This window comes from Lissotriton helveticus, chromosome 3_2 (assembly GCF_964261635.1).
Source record: "Lissotriton helveticus chromosome 3_2, aLisHel1.1, whole genome shotgun sequence".
Classification (NCBI taxonomy): Eukaryota; Metazoa; Chordata; class Amphibia; order Caudata; family Salamandridae; genus Lissotriton; species Lissotriton helveticus.
Genome location: NC_136062.1, coordinates 11,263,382 through 11,287,681, shown reverse-complemented (window position 1 = coordinate 11,287,681; position 24,300 = coordinate 11,263,382). Strand labels below are relative to the sequence as shown.

Sequence of the window (24,300 nt, the reverse complement as noted above, 5' to 3'; positions counted from 1 at the left end):
TTAGACCACTGACACTCGACCTACACTGGGGGAGGGTACCCCCACCAGTGCCCACCTGGAGACTTAACCCACTGCTACTGGAGGATGGCCCTTTCCGTGAACACCTATTGGACACTTTAAATAATTATTTCAAAGAAAACTGGGACACTGCGTCCTCGAACCTACTGGTCTGGGACGCCATGAAAGTCGTGATAAGAGGAGCCGCTATTGGATGGATGGTGGGGGCCAGACAGGAAATTCATAGGAAACTCTGCGAGACCGAAGACCGCCGGAAAGAGCTAGAGACGGCGGTAGGAGTGGACCCCGGACGCAAGGGAGACTTACAGATATGAAACCTAGAACACGCAGAACTACTTGAGACACTGAGAGTCATTGATCACAATGACTATCTGAGGCGCCAGCAGGCGGAGGCAGACAGATCAGGGGCCTTACTAGCTCGCCTAGTCCGAGACAACCCTGAAGCCCCAGTGATTACGACAGTTAGGGACGGGGAGGGCAGAGAGGTGACCACGCAATCGGATATTAACTCGGCGTTTAGGGTTCACCTGGAGAGGCTATATGCCCCTCCCCCAGCGGACGGAGGAGATGAAATGATGGAATTCCTGAGGGATCTCCCGATCCCAACCCTGACCCGAGAGGAACAGACTGAGATGGACGGACCCATTACGCAGCAAGAAATTAAAATAGCTATTGGCTCCCTTAACCGGGGCAAGACCCCAGGTATGGACGGCCTGCCTGTAGAATTTTACCAGACCTACTCTGCAACGCTCGTACCCATTTTAGAGAAAATGTATAAGACGGCCTACGAAGTGGGTCACCTGCCTATCACGACGATGCAGGCCTCAGTGATCTCCATACCAAAACCTGGCAGGGATACCCTTGCCTTGAGTAACTACAGGCCTCTCTCAATGCTCCCCACGGAGTATAAAATACTTAGCAAAGCTATCGCTATGCGCCTACAGTCCCGCCTGACTGCCCTAATACACCCAGACCAATGTGGCTTCCTCCCGGGGAGGAGCACTTCCTAGAACACGAGGAGACTCCACGCCCTTATGTCGGCCACACCAGCGGACCTTCCCCAGGCATTGCCCTAGATCTCCGACAGGCGTTCGACTCCCTGACATGGGATTTTATGTTCAAGGTCCTACGGCGTTTTGGCTTCCCGGACTCCCTAATCGAATGGATTCGGCTATTGTACACGAACCCGACGGCTAGAGCGCGCACAGGCAGGTATATATCCGACAGTTATGACATTTACAGAGGAACCCGGCAAGGCTGCCCACTATCCCCCCTTCTGTTTGTACTGACACTCGAGCCCCTAGCGATAGCGCTCCGGACCAGAGCAGGCGAGGTATTTCCATAGGAGGAACACATAATCTAATATCAATATACGCCGACGATATTTTAATATATCTACGGGATCTCAACGGGAACCACTCAACCATGGCAACTATATTTGCCCAATTTGAGACCGTTTCTGGTCTGGTCATTAACCCGACAAAATCCCTAAGTTATTATTTCCGCGAAGGGCAACGACCCCCTTCCGTACAATTTGGCGACTGTCGGATTCGCGTAGAGCCGTCCACATTTAAATACCTGGGCATTAACGTATATAGGCGACAGGAAGACCAGATTGAGGGTAACCTGGGGAGGGCCATTAATGGCCTCCGAGGAAGTGTAAACTTTTGGACGTCCCTGCCACTATCTGTCATGGGTCGGATAGGGGTTTCAAAAATGGTCCTGCTCCCCCGCATACTGTATTATTTTGTAAACTTACCGGTCCTGCTCCCACAGCACATTTTCACCACACTGAACACGATTCTAAGCACTCTTATATGGGGCCCAGGGAGATGGCGAATAAGCCTCAAGAAACTGCAACTGAGCACTAGACAGGGCGGCCTAGGTGTCCCAGACCTACGAAGTTACTACTACGCCAGTCAACTGCAATGGCTGTCGCGATGGGTGGCGGGTAGGAATTTACATGAGATTGATTTCACCCAGGATCAACTAGCACGGGGGGGAACTGCATTCCCTTCTGCTACCCAGAGCCAGGATCCCTCGAGACTGCCATCCCCTGCTGCATACTGCCTTAATGTGCTGGAGGAAGGCATTGGCATACACGGCAGGGACCACACCCTATGCAGATAACATTCCCCTGTTAGGGGTCCCAACACCGCAAGGACGCCTGACAACGCAGGTTACAGCCCTGGGTGGAGGCGGGAGTGGATAGAGTGGGAGACCTGTTTGGAGACGACACTTTACTGGACCACGCCTCCTTTGCGCAGTCAACGGGAGCCCCAATGACACTGTACTTCCTGCATGCCACAGTGACACATTATGTGCGCCGTACATGGGCTCCGCAACGTAGCAAACCGGTACAGCATGAATTAGTGCATCTCCTCTATTATATGGGGACAGGGGGACACTTAGTTAAATGGCTTTATGCGGGCATTAGGGAACACACTGCTCTGCCTCTCACTACGCTCAGGGACACCTGGACACTAGACACGGGGGAGGCTATGACGGACGGAGCCTGGAAGATTGTCCTAGAACATCATAGGAGGGTGTCCAGAAACGTCAAATTCAAATTCATTCAGGCTATGATATTGCATAGAGCGTATCTCACCCCACAGAAACTCCATAGAATGTTCCCTACCTCCTCCCATAGATGTCACCGATGTCAGGGGGATGAGGCTGACCTTCTTCATATGCTGTGGGCATGCCCGAAGATACGAAGATATTGGGGGACAGTCCGGCACACACTACACACTATCACAACCCTACAGATCCCAGAGGGGGCACTGCCTTGCCTGATAGGGCACAGGAAAAGGAGCAAGACCCACAAAGCGCAGCGGAAATTCTTAGACTTAGCACTCTAACTAGGAACCAGAGTCATAACTATGAGGTGGAAATCAGCCAGGCCCCCGAGTGCAGAGGTATGGAGGTCTGATTTGCTAAAATGGGGCAGGGCAGAAGATATGGTCCTGCGTAGAGAGGAGGAGAGAGGGCTCCGGAAGCATCCGATTGCGCAGGACTGGGAGCGGATGCTGGCAGAGATAGAGGAGGAAGATCTAGAGCCCTCACAAGAGATTGCACCATGATCAGTAATACAAGATAGGAAGCGAGCGGAAAACAGAGGGGGGATATAACCGCCGGTAGTACAGGTTAGACAGCCAGTCAAAAATACAGTACTGGACAGAATGCGGTTGTCGGACCACGGTTTACAGTGCCTTAATGATGGAACAGCTAGGAGACGCGGAGGGTGGGAGGGAGTTGGGGGGGCGCAGTTTTTTAAGAGACGATACTGGCATAATATGCAATGTAATTCTTGTTATAAAAACTCTGAGGTAGATTGAATTGCTATACCAGATGGGACAGTTACATGTACATTAGTCGGAAGTTAAAAGGAGGAAAAGTGAAAAGACTGATGTATGATGATATGAATAAATGTAAATTGTAATAACTGGCACAGTCACGAATAAAGAGTTTTAAAAAAAATATCCTCAAAAAAGAAGTCAAAAAGCAACTTTACAACTGCCCTGAACGCAGTCATTGTTCTTGTTGATACCTGATCAGGTTTCAGACATCTAGAAAGTACAGAATCAGCTATTATTGCTGTGCCGAATGATCACGGAACAGTACCTGAACAACGTAGCTCGGCAGCATTGATCCTAACTAGACCACCCCCCAGCATTTAGCACATTCTCTTGTGCCATTCTCAAACAGTTTCATTGCAAATGGAATCTGTCTTGGGGCCTAAGCTCGACTTTGCTTGCTATTAATCAATTGCACTAAATCGGTCATGCTTGGCTCCCACTACTCTCCCGAGGCTTCTAACATCTTTGGAGTACCTCAGGGCAGGACTTTGATACAGGTGAAATACCTCCTTTTGAAATATGTTTTTTTAACTTAGTGCAAGGCAACCAACCTGTTTCTACGTAGTTTTTTCTAACTGTCTAGCCTGGTGGAGAATAGCATGGCAAGTGGAATAAAGACAATAGGAGATTATGAAAACAAAGATTTAAAGGTAGAAGAGGTGCATGGACAAAAGATGTTAATTTACATGTTTTGTCGAGTGCCTGGCCCAATAGTAACAGACAAGACTGCAAGCGGACTTGTTGAACATCTTGTCACCAGGCCCCACCTAAAGTTGAAAGGGGCACCACAAAGTGACAGCATGTGTCATATGTCCCTCACTGAGATAATGACACTTCAAAAGAAAATGCGAGGAAGAAAAGGAAGTGCCACATGAACTTGTACATGCCGTAGTACAATCTGAAACCAGTTTACCCAAACCCGATGGCCCGAGTGTGAACCTGTTCTGGAAATGTGCACAGGAAGGCAAGAGGTGTTTCTTGCACATACTGAACATATTTCCAAATTTCTCCAAGATGAAGTACGGATGTCTGTTGCCATCCATGAAACTTCAGAGATGCATGTTGACTCAGTGGTGCCAGTTCCAATTGTATTTTCTGCTTCAAGAAATGGATGAATCCGACTCACCATCATGGCAGATCGAGGTAAAGTGAAAGCATGCAATGCAGTGTTACTTGGAGCATTGCTGGAGAAAGTAGCTACTAAGTCCATCAAGGACTGGAGTGATATTATTGGTATTTGCAGTGATTCAGCTTGTACCTGAACAGATCATGGGATAACCTGTCAAAATTAATACCCGAGCTGAGGTGCTTCCTTCTACGAGATACTGGTATCTTACTAGATGATATGATGATAGCAGCTTTTAATGGAGAATGCTACTGACTTTGTAGACCCTGAACAATCGCTATTACACTATATGTTTTTCTGCAACTTTTTTAGATACAATTGCAGACTTTTGCTCAAACCTCTTTTAAAATTACTGGACCATCGCAAATGTTGAGGCTTTGTTCCATTTGTAACTATTGAATACACCTGCTGTTTGCCTCAGGATATGCTCATTTCTAAAAGCTGCAGTTAGAACTAGGAAAACCATGGAGGGCCTGCCTTGTTGAAATAATATTTATCGGTTTGTCACTTTTTAAATTCTGTATTTTATGCTTTTTATCATGGTTTTAACACGTTTTACCTATTTTACTTGTCACCTTGCACTTTATACAAATGTTGTCTAAAGTCAGGCTGCTTTGTCTTTAAGGCCAAAAATTGCCTGAATAAAGATTAATTGAATTGACTTTGTAGTACATTCTGGTTCAACATTGCATTATGCGTGTGTGCTAAAACGCAAGTAGTTATCATTTAGTGCTCTGAGAGGCATGAAAGAAAGAGTAATTCCAACTGTGTCATTTAGTTGGAGGTTCTATCTCCGTGCTAGAGTGTGAATACTGTAGTATCAATGCAGCGACCATTTACAGAATTTTGCTTAGTGATGATGCCCCAGGCAAGAAATGTGGGGATCTTCAGTTGCAAATTGATAACAATGTGAAAAAGTCTACTGCATCATTATATTTTACTGGTTGCTGTAGCTAACTATTCTGAGTAATTGGTGGAGATGTGAAATATCTGCTCGAGAGTAAGCTGGGGACACTTTTAGTGACATTTGCATATGGTTCATGTTAGAATGCTTGCCACTTGGTAAGAAAAGAAATGTAGAAGAGCAATTACGAAAATGTTAATTTTAGAACGCATAAGAAATGGCTTGCAATGATGCAAACAAATTTCCCTTCAGCACCATGGTGTTTGATGTGAATGAAGCATCACTGTGGTACTCTGCACCAGTTGCAGATCCCTTTTGTACAGTAGATATTTCTCTGGAATTTAAAAAGTACTACTTCATTTTTGACCTCTCAATGACTATAAAGGCATAAGCATACAGTTCAACGCATGCGTCACAGAACCAGTCACTGAGAATCTCAATCTTCCTGTACATCAGTATTGGCATGGAAAGCTATTATAGCAGCCACGGTTGGTAACTTGTGTACTGGCTGTTTTGATGCTGCCCATCTCAAATGCTAATGTTGAGAAAGCCTTTTCACAGATGACCGTATTCATGGAAAGGAAAGAGTGAGCATGGATGACCAAAGACTCTCTCAAGAAGTATTGTATGATGAGCTACAGTAAGTTTGATTTGTAAAAATGTATTTGAACCTCATATACACTGTAGTTATAATGTTTAGATGTCATGCAATATCAGGACAGAAAGCAAGCAATAACAAAATTAAAACCCATTTGTCTTGCTCACCAACTCTGATCTCACTATTTAACCCTCTCCAATGTGACTTTTCAGAGAATACTATATGCATCGCATCTGGTCAACCCTGCATACAAGTCACCTCTTTTCTATATTTTTTATGCGACCTCCCAGAAACTTTCAATACAACAGACTACCCCTGTATTCGGATTACTTTCAATGCCGTAGGCATCACCTTTTACTGTTTCTTAATTTACCTGTCGCCTATTTCTTGATGCACCCCACACTCCCTGCCTCTCCCCATACTCTCACCCCCAACCCGGTCAGGCCTCGGATTTCTCTTATACCGCTACCTTAATCTGCTCGATTGGTAATGAAACAACTATTTGTTTTGACGATTTTTTCCCCTCCTCCCATCAGATTTTTCTCAGCTGCCTGACAGCCTTTCAACACACAATGGTCCTTCATTCAAACAAGCTAAACACCTATATCCAATAAGTTTCCGGCTTTACCAGAATTAGACACCCAGGATTGACAACCACCCCTATTGGAACACCAATCATATCCCCTGGATAGTTCCCAGGCCACTGCTTACCCTCCCTTGTTGGTAAGCTAGATGATCAGCAGGTGCTAACCAAGGCCCAGGATGAGACAGAGTTGAGCATTAAGAGTTGGACTGTAGCAGGCCTTCAGTCAAGGCTGGGGGACCCAGACTGGCTGAGCCTAGTAAATGAACAGGACATAGTTATGTTCCAAGAGACCTGGGCTACCCAGGAATTACACATTAATGGGTTCCAATGCTATAACATTGTAGCTTCTACCCCTACGTTTGGAAGCCCTTCGGGGGAGTTATCTATTTGGATCAATATAGCCACTGGTGGCAGTATCAAGGTTTTACCAACAACCAGTTGTAATTTCCAAGTCTTACTCTATAAACAAAGGGTTTCTTTTTATTTGGTTAATTTTCATAATAATGATTTTCATTCAACTCACAATGGTAATTTTATTAAGCTTTGTGGTTTTATTTCTAATTTAGACTGTTTGTAGGGGTGGGCGGAATTTGCGTAGTCAAGCTACGCAAAGCTCTGCGAAATGGTAAAAAATCTCTACGAGCACGCACAAATTCCGCAAACACGCGGAATTACTTGTTCCTCCCGTTCGCAATGTTTTTTTCCTGTTCGTGAACGCTGTTTGCGTGCTCGGGGAGAAATATCTTGCGAACACGCATTTTAAAAGCGCAAACAAGCAAAGAATTCCACGAAGATGTGGAATTTTGGGCAATTCCGTGCTCTCTGCGAAACGCGAAATTACCCAAATTCCGCAATTTCCGCAAGCGGAACGGAATTTACAGCCCAGGCCTGTCAGCAGGAATCAGCTAAAACTATTGGTAATCTTTTGAGTGGTGATTTTAATGCTTAATTAAAAGACTCACCACAAAGTATATGGCTCCACAATTGTGGCCCAACTTGTCGCAGGGGTCAAGTCAAGTCAGAATTTATATAGTGCACTACATACCCAGAGGGTCTGAAGGCGCTTGAGGAAGGGGGGGGCGGGGGGGGGGGAGGTTTACTTGTCGAATATCCAGGTTTTAAGCTGTTTTCTGAAGGCTAGGTGGTTTTGAGTAAGGCGGAGGTGGATGGGAAGGGAATTCCAGGTTTTGGCCGCTAAGTAGGAGAAGGATCTTCCCCCCATGGTGGCTTTGTGGATGGGCGGAACAGCGGCGAGGGCTTGGTTGGACGAGCGCAGCTGGCGGGTGGGGGTGTAAAAGGAAAGGCGCGTGTTGAGACAATCAGGTCCAAGTTCGTATAGGGCTTTGTGTGCGTGGGTGAGGAGACGGAACGTTATTCTCTTGTTGACGGGGAGCCAGTGAAGGTCTTTCAGGTGAACGGAAATGTGGTCTGTGCGGGGGATGTCTAGTATGAGTCTGGCTGAAGCATTTTGGATGCGTTGGAGTTTTTTCTGCAGTTTTGCGGTGGTACCGGCGTAAAGGGTGTTTCCGTAGTCAAGACGGCTTGTAACCAGTGCGTGGGTGACCGTTTTTCTTGTTTCGGTGGGGATCCAGCGAAATGTTTTTTTGAGCATGCGTAGGATGTTGAAGCATGATGATGAGACGGCGTTGACTTGTCTGGTCATCGAGAGTGAGGAGTCCAGGATGATGCCCAGGTTCCGTGCGTGGTCCGTCGGTATGGGGGCTTTTCCTAGGGCCGTTGGCCACCAAGAGTCGTCCCAGGCGGAAGGGGATGAACCTAAGATGAGGACTTCCGTTTTGTCCGAGTTCAGTTTCAGACGGCTGTGCTTCATCCACTCGGCTACTTCTTTCATCCCTTCATGTAGGTTGGTTTTGGAGGTGGTTGGGTCTTTGGTGAGTGAGAGGATCAGCTGAGTGTCATCAGCGTTGTCCGAGTTCAGTTTCAGACGGCTGTGCTTCATCCACTCGGCTACTTCTTTCATCCCTTCATGTAGGTTGGTTTTGGCGGTGGTTGGGTCTTTGGTGAGTGAGAGGATCAGCTGAGTGTCATCAGCGTAGGAGATGATGTTGAGGTTGTGTTGACGTGCGATGGTTGCGAGGGGGCTCATGTAGACGTTGAAGAGGGTGGGGCTGAGTGATGATCCTTGTGGGACGCCGCAGATGACTTCGGTGGCCTCTGACTCAAAAGGGGGGAGGCGGACTCTCTGAGTTCTTCCAGCGAGGAACGAGATGATCCAGTCCAATGCTTTTCCTTGAATTCCGATGTTTCTGAGGCGTTGTATCAGGGTGCTATGGCAGACTGTGTCGAAGGCTGCGGAGAGGTCAAGGAGGATGAGGGCGACTGTCTCCGTTGTCCAGTAGTGTTCGAATGTCGTCTGTTGCTGCGATGAGGGCGGTCTCGGTGCTGTGTTTGGCTCGGAAGCCAGACTGTGAGGAGTCAAGTGATTTGTTGGTTTCGAGGAAGGCGGCGAGCTGATTGTTGATGGCTTTCTCAATGACTTTGGCAGGGAATGGGAGGAGCGAGATGGGGCGGTAGTTTTTGAGTTCGGTGGGGTCAGCTGTGGGTTTCTTCAGAAGGGGGCTTTCTCAATGACTTTGGCAGGGAATGGGAGGAGCGAGATGGGGCGGTAGTTTTTGAGTTCGGTGGGGTCAGCTGTGGGTTTCTTCAGAAGGGCGCTGAGTTCGGCGTGTTTCCAGCTTTCTGGGAATGTGGCGGAGTTGAGGGAGCAGTTGATGACGTCTCGGAGATGGGGTGCGATAATGGAGTCTGCTTTGTTGAAGATGTGATGGGGGCATGGGTCTGTAGGGGATCCTGAGTGGATGGAGTTCATTAGGCGAATGGTGTCTTCTGTGGTGATTGGGTTCCAGTCGAAAAGGTTATTCGGAGGGGGTATAGGTTCGGAGGTGAGTGGGGTGGACTGGTTTACGGGTTGGTTGTCAAAGCTGTTATGAATGTCGGCGATTTTGTCATGGAAGAATGAGGCGAGGGAGTCGCAGAGGACTTGAGAGGGGGTGATGTCGTTTGAGCTGGCGGTGGGGTTGGTGAATTCTTTGATGATGTTGAAAAGTTCCTTGCTGTTGTGGGCGTTGTTGTCTAGTCGGTCTTTGAGTGCTGATTTCTTGGCTGTCCGGATTAGTTGGTGGTGTTTGCGGGTGGCGTTTTTGAAGGCGGCTTGGGTGATAGTGTTTGGGTCTTTTTTCCAAGTTTTCTCAAGGGAACGACAGAGCTTCTTGGATTTCTTAAGGTCATCGTTGAACCAGGGGGCGTTCTTGCTTCCTTGCTTGATTTGATGTTTTTTCAGGGGTGCTAGTTTGTCGGCGGTTTGGGTTAACCATTGTGAGGTTGATGGCGGCTTGGTTAGGGTTCGTAGAATAGGCAGGGTGTTTTTGAAGAAGCGATGTGGAGATCTGGTCGATGGTGATTTTGTTCCAATTTCTTCGCAGAGTTGGTTGAGGGTGGTTGTGGATCGTGGTCTTATTGTAAATGAAGTGGATGCAACTGTGGTCCGTCCAGTGAAGGGGTGTGGTGTGAGTGAAGGAGATATGCTTGCTGGAAGTGAAGATAGGGTTGAGTGTGTGTCCTGCATGGTGTGTGGGGGTGTTAATAAGTTGTTTGAGTCCGAGATTGTCGAGATTGTCCAGAAGGGTGGTGGTGTTACTGTCGTTGCTCTTTTCCAGATGGAAATTGAGGTCTCCCAGTAGAATGTATTCTTCCGAGGGGAGGGCGTGTGGGGTGATGAAGTCAGTGATGTCTTCGCTGAATTTTGTACGGGGTCCTGGTGGCCTGTAGAGGAGGGTGCATCTGAGTGTGGTCTTGGGGTCGGTGTGGATCTGGAAGTGAAGGTGTTCGGCGATAGCGAGATTGTCTTCGAGAGTGTAGAGCTGGCTTCATTTTTGAACACACACAACCTCGCCAATGTCATGGAAATTGTGGGAATAACACACACTATTAATCATCCTGAGCCAACATTCAGAGGGAGGGGATGCTCTACTACTATAGATTTTTTCTTCACTTCCCCCTCTACTCGTAGACTATTGAATGAAAGCAGAAGTTATTGCTACGAGTCATGGGGACCATAATCCAATTAAAACAGTGTTGAAGCTAGCCCCAAGGCCCACGTTCATCTCTGTATGTTTGCCAGGAAATTGACGCCCACCACCGACAATTTAAGATTGACTTGGCGGGGTATCGACAACAATGAGTTGTTGTAGACATTAGTGAAGGCCAATATGCATCTTATAAACTCGTGCTTATCAGCCCAAGATCCAGATCTTGAGGCAGTCCATTACTTCACCAAACTTTGCTTAGCAATTAAAACTCTACTATCAAAGCCTATGCCCCCCAACGAAAAGTGGACCTAGATGGTTTGACCGCGAGTCCTCTGAGGCAAATAGACAATTGCGCAGAGCCTTGTCATCCAATCCTAGGAGCAAGTTAGATGTGAAATTGGCAGGCAGAGGTACAAAACTGCGACTACTAGCAGGAAAGGGGAAATCCTTAAAGATCGTTGGGAAGCACTATCCAAAGCCGCTACCCTAAATAAGGGTAATACATTTTGGACGGCGGTGAAGGACTTGAGAGCCATAGGGCAGCTATTAACTCCCATTAGCTACACAATCACAAGCGAGTTATGGGAAAACCACTTTGTAACAAGAGGCACATTATTTTGAGCCTGGGCCACCAACTAGAATACAGATAACTGTCTGAAGTGGAGGAAGCCATCCAAAAGAGTGTGGGCAACAAAGCTTCGGGCCCAGATGGCTTATCTATCAACATTATTAAAGGTAAACCAGACTTCTGGGCACCCCTTTAATTAAATGTTTGTAATAATTGAATGCTCGCTCAACTGCCTAGTTCTTGGTCCACAAGTATCATCGTTACGATTTTTAAAAAGGGGGATCGTTCTAAACCCAATGGCTATAGGCCTATCTCCTTAATAGATGACACTCTAAAAATCTTGGGCAGAGTCCTATACAATAAGATATGAGAGTGGGCTGAGGACAGCGGTATTTTAGAGCCTTGTCAATTGGGTTTCCGAAGTAAAGTAGGCACCAACCAACAATGCCTAAATCTCAAATTAATTATCGGCAAATATACCATAGCGCAGGTCTCAACAATCTGCTTGGCCTTTATGGATTTGACCTCCGCTTTCGACCGTGTCAATAGGTAAAAACTTTGGTCTATCCTCTTGGCATATGGACTGGATGAGCCCTTGGTACACTTTTTAGCGCACCTCCACAAAGATCTTAAGGCCCGGGTTAGGATTAGCAGCAGGGCGGAGGACACCGAAGCAATTAAAGTAGGTAGGGGACTGTGTTCTAGCCCCCCCTCCTTTTTATTATCTATATCAACGGATTGCATAAAACTCTTAAATCATTGACCTATGACATCCCTAAAATAAATGGCAACACACTCCCTGTACTACTTTACGCAGATGATGCAGTCCTTATGGGCTGCACTCCCAATTCTTTATGCATTTTAGTGCAGGGCTTTGTTGACCACATGGACAGCCTGGCCCGAAGCACTAATTAAAAAAAATCTTTTATATTGTCATGTGGACCTGGGACACGCCTTCTTAATTCTATATCTTTGGGAGACCAGAAACTGACAAGTACTACTACTTTTCCTTCCCTTGGGCTGGTCTTTGCTGCGAACGGTTGCTAGACTGAGCACATGGCTCACTCCAAGAGCAAGTTCTCAAAGGCCTCTAACTCTATCCTTTGTCTCCCATGCCCAAGGAGAACAAGTGCTATTTTAAAAAAATGTAAATCAGTGTGTACCAATAGCTATGTATGGCTGGTATCGCCAAGAGCTACAGTATTCAACAAGAAGAGAATAGATTCTGCAGGAAGCTATTAGGCGTACCAATTTCCAAGGCTCAATACATTTGCCACAAGGAGCTTAATTTAAATTTCGTAGAGGAATTTATCAGGAATTGCTCTGCCCAGTTTCTGGCTATACCTTTGGAAAAATCTGGCCGCATAACTAACGAGAGAGATCATAGGTGACTGCATTGGGTGTGAGAAAGGGAAGGATATCCCATGGCTGTCAGGAGTGTACCAAAGCTTATGTAGTGTTAACAAAGGAGTTCGTTTTTAAACCCTAGCACAGCTGAGACCCTGCATAAAAATGACCCTAGGAGCCCACGTTATTCACTTTACAGCACGGAAAGGATCAAAAGGGAATCTAAGAAATCCTCCGTCCTAAGTTACATGACCACCAAACAGACCGTGTATCCCTTGGCCTGCTATCTTACCCTGCCTATGAGTCATTGGGAGAGGAGTCTCTTATTTAGCCTTAGGGCAGATACTGTAACATTTTAACTGTGCTTACCCCTTGTCCATCACACAAATCTTGACTACTTACCTTGCCTGTGTGATGGTCAGAGTGGTCAAACTATTTTACATTTTTTGTAAATATTACTTAAAAGTATATTAAGTGGTTTTTAAATCAGTTGAGAATTGCTGTGCGAGCACGCCAGATGATGTCTAACCCCTGAGATCCTATATTAGCTATATATGATTTTTGCTTAAACCAGATATATCCTTACTATGTGTATTTATGTATATCACCAATGGATATTATTGTGATTTCCTATTTGTTATGTGTTCAGGGGAGACTGGGGAAGCACAGCCAGCTCGAAGGATGAGCGGCTGCAGCACCGGGAGAAAGGAGCGGGGCAGTCAGCCCGGAGCACCTCACCCCTCCCCTGGCTCACCAGGCACTGACGATGCAGAAACAGCAGGGTCTGTTCACGGGCTCCTGCGAGAATCCAGCGAGCTCCGCCAGGCAGAAGCAGCCAAGTACTGAGCTACAGCTGCTCTTCTTCCCCTCAGGCGGCTTAGGTGCCTCAGCAGCGCTAGGTTTACTAATCCATCAGTCAAACCAACGTTTCGAAGTCTAACGTCAGACAAGAAACAAGTGATCACCTGCCCCATCCAGGTTGCTGTGAAACCAGGCCCTTGCCCCACAGGCCTACCTTTTTGGGTCAAGGAAGAAGTTCAATAAAATATCTTAAGATTGTCTAACGACTTTGAACTGTCAGGGAAAGGTCACACACAAAGAGCCATTTTGAGAACTGCTGCTATTTTCCGAGCGATGTTTTTGGCTGTGCTAGCCGATGGTACAACTCATTCCAATAAGTTTTATAAAAGGTAAATCTGCGGACATAACTATTTTCAGATTATATTATTAGAGATTGTTTTTCGCTTCACCAGTAGCCTGATATAATGACTTCACTGCGTGCCACGCGCTGGGTGCCCCACGCTCCTCGAGCTGCGTTTTCAGTGGCATGCGCCCAGATATGTGATCCCTCTTCGCACCTGCACATCAATAGCAACTAGGAAACCGCAAGCTTTTCTCCCGGAACGCTGTGATTGCCAAATGGTCGGTGTAGCGACTAGTGCGGGGCCCCTGCCGCTGCGCTTACACGCCGGGCTGCAGGTAGCCGACGCGGCACGGTATCGAGCGCTGCGGCTCCCAGAGACGACGGAGGAGTATTGGTTATCGATCGTCGAGCCATCACATTGTGTCTGCGCATGAGGGGGGATGGATTCCTTCTGCTGACTGAGCGGGCTGCTGCGCCACGGCCGCGTCCGAGCGATGGCTGCTGCTTGACTGCAGGTGCCTTGCTCGGCCACCCTACCTGGCTCCGAGCAACGGGCCGTGTCTCACGGCTCTGCCTTCCTTCCCCGGCTCCCAGGGATGGATAGCGTGTGATGGCGGGTGTCTGTTCGGAGTCTCCTCTCAGACGCCGAGCGATGGATCGTGTCTGACAGCAGGTGCACGCCGACTCGGTCCTTTCGAGGAATCCACATTCGCACCCGTATCTTCCACCGCACAAGGTCAGAGGCGCCTCGAGGATGCAATGTGCGGAGTCTGATTTAGACATATTTACGGTGTAGCAAGATTGAACAAGCGCCCGTCCGCCATGACGTAGACTTTCTTCTTTTTGCCGTCCCACTTGGACGGGCTTGGCCTGACTTCCTTGTGGCGTAAAGGGTTTATTATCTTCTTTATGGGGCCATCTGTTTGGACCCATAAAGAAGAAAACAAACCTTTTACGCCAGCAGGAAGTCAGGGGAGCCAGTCCAGATGGGACGGCTGTAAAAGAGAAAAGTGTACGTCACTGGAAGCTCTTTTCCAGTGGCTGGTCACCGTTTAGCATGAACGGTGACACCAGCCAATGGAAAAGAGGGGCGGGGCTTAAAGCCCGCTAGCGAATCTCGCCAATATCACTAAATCTCGCCCGCGAGACTGGGCATGTGCGCAGTCTTATGCTAGGCTTCGACCTAATAAAAATTTATGCCACAAAATGAAGTGGTAACTCGCTTGATCATGCAATGTATCTGATTAGTAAGGCAGCCCTGAAAATGATAGGCACTTGTGAGAGAGAGTGGGGTCCAGTCACTGCAAGAGAAGAACATGAGGAGAATGGGAGCGCTCGGAGAGTGCCCCTTACCTTTGAAGAGATGGATTGCTCCCAGTCAAGTTGGGGTCAGTCAGGGATTATACATGCTGTCACTATGAAGTAAGCCGAAAGCAAAATTAACATCAGGCTCCCTCGAAAAGACAGCTTAATATTTGACCTCTGTCTTTGAATGCACAGCAAAAATTTGACAAGATAAGAACAAGATTTGCAGGCCTATTTACAGAAAGGCAACTCTTGGAAGGGTATTGGTAAATATGGTTTTGGCAGGGGAGGGAGGTAGTGTACCTGAAGAGCCTAAGCCAGAAAGTTTCAGGCAAGAAAATGTGAGTTACAAACCACAAAGCCAATGGCAAGAAACCGGCAGAATGCATTCCCAGGTAAACTTCCTGAAACTCCCCAAAAGGTCCGAAATACTAGAGAGCTGCGATGCTCCTGGGTCCCAATGTCACTGCACCAGCTGCACTGATGACAGCTGCAGTGATGATTAGCAGGCGGTTTCCTCGGTTTCTTTCACCTCCTCTGCACCATATATGGCCATCCCTCTAGTCGTGAAACAAACTCGGTCCCCTTTCAGGAAAAGATTAGCTCCCACAGGTTGCCCTCTTTGCGGTAAGGTTGCACCCGGCCATAATACTAGCAGGTAAATGAACGCCTTTTATAAAATGTGCCCCAGGGCAGCTACCCCTTCTTCACTAAAAAAAGGCTACTGCCTTGCAAACCAGGCAAGTCTCCTCTGCACTTTGTTAAAAATGAGGGCCCTCATCTTATCTCAACTCGCTCTCCGCCTTCAATCTGATGCCCAGCTAAGGTGTCTACTCTGCTTCAGCTTTCCCCTCACTTGAGCCTGGGACTCAAAGCAACACTGGCACAACATGAGTGCAGTGGGCTTAGTAAAAGAATAAAAGAAAAAAAAAGGAATGGTAAAATATCGTAATCGGGGGTTTTAGTTAGCCACTTACACCCCTGGGCCCCGGTGCTACAGTCCCAATTCCAAAACAAATAGTCAAGAACCTGGTTGTCTGTTTGGACCAAGCCCGCACAATGAAAGAAAAGGTTTTGGCTACTACTGACACCTGCTACTACACTATGCATCTGCAGAGGAGAGCATTTTCTTTCCTCCCACTTTCAGCGAAGATAACTGTGATGCAAGCTTTGGTCATTAGTCAATTAGGTCATGACAATGCTCTATTGGCCTCTGCAAAGGAGAGGTTGATATCAAAACTACAAGTTATGCAGAAAACCACTGCACATCTCATTTGCAATCTTCAACCTGGGCAGCATCCTCTCCCCTCCTACCTTCACTACATTAGTGAAACCACTACAGAAAAAGGTCTCACAAGACCCTACTATACTCTCTAATCTACGCCCCATTTCACTTCTTCCTGCCATCTGCAAGATTGCAGAATCCTTTGCAAATAAACAACTAATGGCATTTTTTGAAGAAAATGACATATTACATCCCTGTCAAGCAGGTTTCAGAACTCATCACTCCACTGAATCTGCACTCCTATCTTCCACTGAAACCATTCGTGCTGCATTGGATCAGGGCAAACATGCTGTCCTGATCCTATTAGATCTCTCGGCAGCATTCGACACGGTATCCCATGCTATCCTTTTACATCGCCTTACCAACGCAGGCATAGCAGGAACCGTGTTCGAATGGTTTAAAAGCTATTTAGCATACAGGCGTCAAATTGTAAGGCTGGGCGATTTTTCTTCAGAAGAAATAATCACTAAAACAGGGGTCCCTCAGGGCTCTAGTTTAAGCCCTACCTTATTCAACCTGTACATGGTTCCCCTACTAAAGTTAATTTCCTCCTTTAACATCAGTACTGTCGCCTACGCTGACGACACTCAGCTTGTTCTGACCCTTAACAAAAATCAATCTAATGCAGAACAAATATTAAAAGAATGTCTGTCAGCAACCTTCAAATGGATGTCACACAACCACTTGAAGTGTAATTCGTCCAAGACTGAAATTATTCCTTTTGGACCTAATAATTCCTTCTCGCCACAAGACTGGTGGCCTGAACAGGCAGAAGTCCCCCCTAACACTATCAATGCTGCTAGAAACCTAGGCATAAAGTTTGATAACACTCTGACTTTCAACCAACAAGCCAAGGTAGTAGCAGGGGTATGCTTCGGCATCATCAGGAGCCTTAGGAAATTCTTTGATCTTCTTCCCCTGAGTGCTAGACGTACGGTAGCTGTTGCCTTTATAACATCTAGGCTGGACTATTATAATAGCCTTTATGCAGGAGTTAATAAATCAGCCCTGCATAAACTTCAAATGGTCCAGCATGCAGCTGCCAGACTAGTCCTCAGACTGCCTAGGAAATCTTCAGCTTCTGCAGCTTTGGATGCACTACACTGGCTTCCTATACACAAGCGCATACTTTTTAAAGTTCTTACCATCACTTACAGAGCCTTCCACCACCACGGCCCACTGTACCTGCGCAAATACTTCAAACAATATCATCCATCAAGATCACTCAGGTCCTCTACAGCTAACCTGCTCCTTGTCCCTAGGTTCAAAATGTCAACTAGAGGAGGAAAATCCATTGCAGTTATTGGCGCGAAAGCATGGAACAAACTCCCTCCATTCTTGCGTCAATCCACAACTGAACCAAAATTTAGAAAGTCTTTAAAAACATGGATCTACTCCCTGTCCCACTCCGAATGCATAGAATTTATATGATGTGCTCTATAGACAGGCAACTTTTTTTTTTCTCCTACTACCTGCTGTTTTTCTGGAATCCAAGCGCCAAGATACTCCTTGGAGTGATAGTGCGCTATATAAGTACCATCTCACATCACATCACATTGGCTACCGCTCCGAAAAAATAATAATTTTCAAAATGTTCTGTTTAACACGACTCTTTGAAAGGTCCTATCTAACTATTGTCAAAGCTTACCTACTATCGTCCAGTCAGACTGCTAAGATCCAGGCACAAAGCGTTGCTTACTGTCTCGCGGGTCAGAAGGTCCCGATCAGGGAGCAGATATTTTTCTTACCTAGCTTCTCTTTACTGGAATGTGCTACCTCGTTACATTCGAATGTGCATGGTTAATTTTCAATTTAGAAAATTGTTTAAGACAGTGCTGTTCTAATTAAGCCATTTCCGATTTACCTGCGTTTTGTTCTGCGCCAAGACACCCCTCCCGGGGTGATTCATGAGCGGTATAAATTAAAATTGCATAACAATGGATGAGATTTTCTAGAAAATCAAATTCTAAAGTGTTTTTAGTCAGAAGAGGATTACTTGCTTAATTTGGAGTGTGAACTCATTCTCTGTCTTGAACTAGCTATCAGTTTAGGGCCCAAGACTTGAATTGCTCATAGTTCTTTTTCTTTAACATATCTTTGTTGAGTTTATTGAAACATATACCAAATACATTGGGGAGGCCATACAGTAGACTTCAAGTAAGTATTATTGTTGCTTGATGAAACTATTATTCTTGCAGTAGGAACCACATTAATACAGTTATTTAGCTCAAATGCTGACGATTGACAATAAAAAAGGGTTAGCAGTCTCATGGGTCTACACACCCCCTGAATAGGTGGCACCGACTCCACAGACTAAGAACAGTTGTACTAAAACATGTAACAACTTTATTAATTCATCAAAACCTAAAATTCCTTTGTTGTATGTCGGTTTAGGTAAAGTCCGGCTCCCTAAAAGAAACAAGATAATCTGGCAAAAATGCATTTAAATCTTGCATACATTTTCAAACTTCAGAAATACATGAACGTTAAAATAAGCGTCTCTTCTTGATGGGTGTAGACAAATTTCTGTTTTTTTAGCAAGCATGTGCCATTGGATGCAGTATTTTCTCTAAATGTTGCCCACACTTTTTATTTCCTGTTTTGTCACTCGTTATTACTTTGGAACTTGTACTGAATCAATGAAAAGGTACACTCCTCAGGTCTTAATTTAATTTTCTGCACCTGGTATATATGCTAGATCTGTCTTGCTGGGGGCCAATCAGGCTGAAGTTCTGCGGTTGCAGCATGTTCAAAACGTTGCCGCCAGAGCCTTGCTGGGACTTCCGCGGACCTGCCCCTCTACTGGCGCTATCCGGAGACTTCACTGGCTACCTATGGCTAAGCGCATTCAATTTAAGATGCTGTGTCTATTTTTTAAGATCTTGAAGCTTGCCTCGCCCAGTCTGCTAACTAACTTGCTTACCCCGTATGTTTCTACCCGCCAGCTGCGCTCTTTGGGGCAGCACCTGGTTAGTGTTCCCCGTGTGAAACGCCTTCGGGCCGGGGTCGTTCCTTCCGCTGCTTGGCAGCCAAGTTATGGAATTCCTTGCTTCTTCAGATCCGCATGACGGAACATCTGCTGGACTTTAGGAAAGCAATTAAAACCTTCCTCTTTCCTTCAGCCTAGTCTTTTCAGTCTTCTCTCCTGTCCTTGTCGTCTTACTGTTTTAGTTCCTATGTCTGTTATTCTGATGCTGACAGCGCCGGGACGACTCTTTGCTGGGGCAGCTGTGCGCTATACAAATCTAGGTAACATTAACATATGTATGGCTTGATTGGAGTCTTGGAAATAGGTAGGTATGGTTGGCATGTTGGCCTGTTTAGGATACCTATGCCGGCAGCCAGATCACCGAGCAGTTGTGCCAGTTTTTAATGGAACCCCTAAACATATGGAGTCACACCAGATACCATTCAACCATATCAAACACAAACTGCCTTCAAGAAATTAAGCAAACCAGCTGATGGCAATCATTCCTTGTTAAGTTTCCCACACTTTTTATTTCCCAATATAGGCCCGGATATTCTCCTAACTTTTCACCTATATTTACAGTACAATTACACTACATAACAGGCTTTAGTATTAACCTTTTACCTAATTAAGTGCTGCATAAAATGTTGTGTGGTTTTCCCCGAAAACTAGCCTCATTAATTATGGCTGGAGATTCTCAGAATCACAGCAGGATTACCATCTCCTGCATAATAACTATGTTTAAGGGTCATCTCTTCCATCATCCTCGGCTGACATGACACAGCAAGGTAGAATCCCCTTAGGGTACCTTTTGGGTATATATACACCATCTCTTTGCCAAGGCAGGCAGAGGAGAAAGCCTTTCAAGTGGACACACTGACGCGAGAGGCTGAGGTTCCTGCACGCAGACACTCCAGCTCGCAGTGGTCTGACATCCCTCGCGTGGTGTCCATCTCGAGACCAAGACGGAGTCCCACAGACTCTCACTTCAGGTCATGGAGTTGCCTTCAGCCTAGGGGGATTGTTGGCTTTACACCTACATACATGCTAGGAACGCTTAGATACATCTAGTTAGGGTTGCATGGTAGGAGTACGCACTATTATTGTCATGTATTTATATGCTTGCATATATCCGTTGTTCTAGCACTATGGTAGAAATCTACAATTCATTTACTCTGTTGGTGTTTAGTGTTGTTTATATCGGTTTCTGTCTTATGGTTGTTGCAGCACACCTATTTTACACTAGAATGACACAGTTTCAATAGATACTTATAGAAAAACGCCCCCACTGTTTATTATGTGCATCTCCCTGAGACAAAGTGAGCGTGAGTGACTGAGTGAAAAGTATTGTATTGTTTCCACGATCCCTAATGGGACAGGGTTGTCATGTTCGATCGTTGCCAAGAACTATTCTCTCCTAAAGTGGCATTGTGAGCTAGCTAGGTATACAGGCGACATACCCAGTGGGGTGTATGGAATCAGTCTGGACACCAATCCTACAGTCTATGTAGTCTAACGCGCCAATCCTATATAGGCTTATAGGAACTAAACGACACAGCACCGCCAACGTTGGTTTGGTACTTATTTAACGGTCAAATCTGAATTGTTCAGTCGTGCTTTCTTCAGCATCCATTTACTCTGTTGGAACTAAATAGCGTTTATATCGGTTTCCATCTTATGGTTGTTTCAGCACACCTATTTTAGACTAGAATGCAGCTGGTTAAATAAATACCTATTGAAAAAAAGCCCCACCATTTATACTGGATATCTCTCTGAGACAAAGTGAGAATGAATGACTGAGCTAAAAGTACTGTACTGTTTCCACGATCCATGACAGGGTTGTCATGTTCGATAGTTGCCAAGAACTATTCTCTGCTTGGTAGGAAGAGTTTACAGTGGCACTGTGAGCTAGCTAGGTATACAGGTGAACATACCCGGTGGGGGTATCTGAAATCAGTCTGGACAGCAATCCCACAGTCTATGTTGTCTAAATGCGCAGATCCTATATAGGTTTATAGGAACGACACAAGACCCTCTTCATCCAACTAACACTAACGAACAGTAGAAATAGTAAATGTGCTAAAGAACAGTCTTCCTTCCTTTTCTGTATGAATTACAAAGACCACAAACTGTAAAACATAGATTCCCCATGTTTATGATTCATCCAGAGAACTCCATGCACCTTATCACCAAGACGTTATACCACAGAATTAATAAATCATGAGAAACTAACAATATTTATATTTTTTACCTAGATTTTTAACTTCAATGAATACATGGAAATCAAAAAAGTGGTATACTCCACCTGTAATGGCATTTAGTTTTGAGCCGGGTTTAGCATGAATAGCTATGGTGATGAAGCCGTTTTTATCAACCCCAACAGGACCAGCCTCCGCAGGTTGATTCACTGGATATTTGCGTTGCTCCTTTACCTAAAGGTGTAATCAGACAACAGTTTGAATACATATTACTACTTCATCTGAGATTTTACATGTCAAAACAATTTAGGAATAAAGTTTCCATTTGTGACTCTGTTTGAACTCTTCAGTGGTCAAAAGCAATATCAGCTCTTTAGATTCAAGTATTCATTTTACAAAGTTAAGAAAGGTTTTTCAGTATTTTATAGTAAACACGTAGACACAGCATGGTTTGAAACTTTTCATTAGAGGTCATTTTTACAGACTTTACTATGGTTATCTCTCACAAACACTTCAAACTCGCTATAGAACTATTTATTATGCACACCCAAATGGATCTGCCCATATTTATTTTGCCAGATTCCTCTGAATTCAGGGTCTAAATCCAGAATATCTGCTTGCAAGCCCAGCTTTAACTCAACATCTTAACAGGCATAGATAGCCACTGTAAAGTTTTTGGGCGAGGTACTAACATCAGAAGGTCCACCAGCTAAACAGTGTGTTCTGTATTTTGAATTTAATAGATGGGTCAACTCTGGTGACATAGGCTAAATATTTTAATTACATTTTAATAAGAAATGTGCAAATTTTTCTGGGCGGGTTTCTACATACAGATGTACATGCCCTGGATTTAACTCACATGCATGGTAACGGAAGAGCGGACATACTCCAGCCATAATAGTCTTTGCGGCATGATCCTGATATGAAACCGACTCAACCTCAGCAACAACAGATTTTCACAAAGGCAGGGAGAAAATCCTACTGATGCAGACCGCCACCACAACTGCCTAGTTGAACTTGGAAGAAGAAGAAATCTAAGCGGAATGGAAGTTGACTGCTTCGCCCAACTTCTCTTTCATCTTTTGGGTTTCCATAAATTTAAGAGATGCAGGAGAACACTGGAGGTAATCTGTATTGGTCTACTGCCACTGTCCCCTCTCAGCATGGGTCTGCAATAACATAAAACTGCCCTTACAGGGCCCTCAGTTAGCTTGTCAACACAGTATTTGCTCTCCGCAGAAGCATGGCTATGGCTGGTCACGAGAGTGGGGAAGCACAGAGAGTAGGGTGGGCGAGTGTCAGGAGGATTTTTTTTTTTATATTCGGAAGAAAAGTGTGAACAGGAGTCATTTTCTAAAGCGAGGGTGGTCAGACTTGGATAGCAGTACAACAGCTTTTATTTATTTTTTATATGGGCAAGTGAGGGGAGGATATATTCAGATGACAGGGGGGGTGGGTAAAAGGACAGAGCAAGTAGTTTTTTTATATATATTTGGAAGGGATGGCAAATTTCTGGGTGGTTTGAACTGCTGGACGGATGTTAGTTATGTTTTTTTTATGTGGATGTGGTAAAGCTTAGTTGGGGGTGCTTGGCAGGATATTAAGTGTAAGATGCAGCAGGGAGCAGGTGGGACCATGGCTCTCCTACCCCTGCACATCTGATAAGAGCAGGAAGAGATGAAATTGGGGTGGGATATTATGGAAAATTGAAGATAGGGAACTGAATTAAAAGGAAGCTTTTTTAACGTTGGGGTTCTGGTCGATTTAACATAGAAATGCAAAAGTTAAGTGGTCTATAAAGCCACTCGGTGTAAAATGACATGTTATGAACAGTTACCCACCTATGAATAATTCCATATATCATCTCTCTTTTTTGCAGTGGAAACTGGGTTAGATGGGGTGTTGGGAAATCTAAAGCTATTAAACAAGAGACCTCTGTGGACTTGTGTGGTCAGTGGCTCTCCAAAGTATTGCTAGTCAACATCTAGGCTGTCAAGAAAATAAAAAAGGATCCTATGAACAGAATACCACCTGCCAAATTGAGATTAGCAAATTAAATACAAACCAACATTCTGATAATTCCCTTTCCAGAACATAGATGCTCCTAGAGGGAGTGCGCTTTATTTCCTCCCACCCTTCCCTCAGTCATTCACATTACACTTGCATTTTGTTACAAGACATTATGTTAAAATGGCAAATTTGATGCTCTTTTATTGGAACGGTTACCTGACACAAGTGTTGTGCCAGCCAGATCTCACACTCAAGGGGCACAACTATAAACAAAAAGCTGTATATTCGTCATCTGGTCTCTTACTGGTCGTAGCCACTTCACTCAATCTGCTATCAAACTAGCAATTCAATGAGATATTCACAGAGGGTTCCATGATTAATGAGAGCGCACATATGCAAACAGGCAAGATTAATCTAAGAGATGGAAAACTGTAAGTTTCCTGTCATTTCATACATGTAAGGGCTAAATTGACAGGTAAACAAAAGGATAAATATTCCACAGCACAGGTCGGCAATATATTTACACTCTGGTCCATGTATGTGTTTGCCTGAACAATTGTGTTTATGTTATGTATAAAGTGCACTGACATCCTTCAGGGTAAGAGAAAGACTACAACAAAGTATAGACAACGAAAGCAATAAAATGGATTCAAGTAAACATCTGTATCTTGGAAATATTCATCTTTGCACATTATGTATGGATTTTCACAGTTATTGTGATGTAGAGGTTTACACACTCGCAAAGCGCAGTAGATACAATGAGGAGTCAAACAGTTTACAAGTGCGATAAGAAAATCTCTGTTACGTATGGCACTGTGGTCCACTAGAGTGAACA

General features: G+C 45.2%; 1 protein-coding gene across 4 annotated transcripts in view; it reads right to left on the bottom strand.

Annotated features, from left to right (window-relative positions):
- Positions 1–24,300, bottom strand: part of C3_2H15orf40 (chromosome 3_2 C15orf40 homolog) — a 223,277-nt gene that overhangs the window by 68,236 nt on the left and 130,741 nt on the right. For all 4 annotated transcript variants that reach the window (XM_078684744.1, XM_078684740.1, XM_078684743.1 and 1 more), the window contains exon 2: positions 21,563–21,689. In XM_078684744.1, coding sequence (XP_078540870.1) covers positions 21,563–21,689 — 127 coding nt within the window. The remainder of the gene's footprint in view (positions 1–21,562; positions 21,690–24,300) is intronic.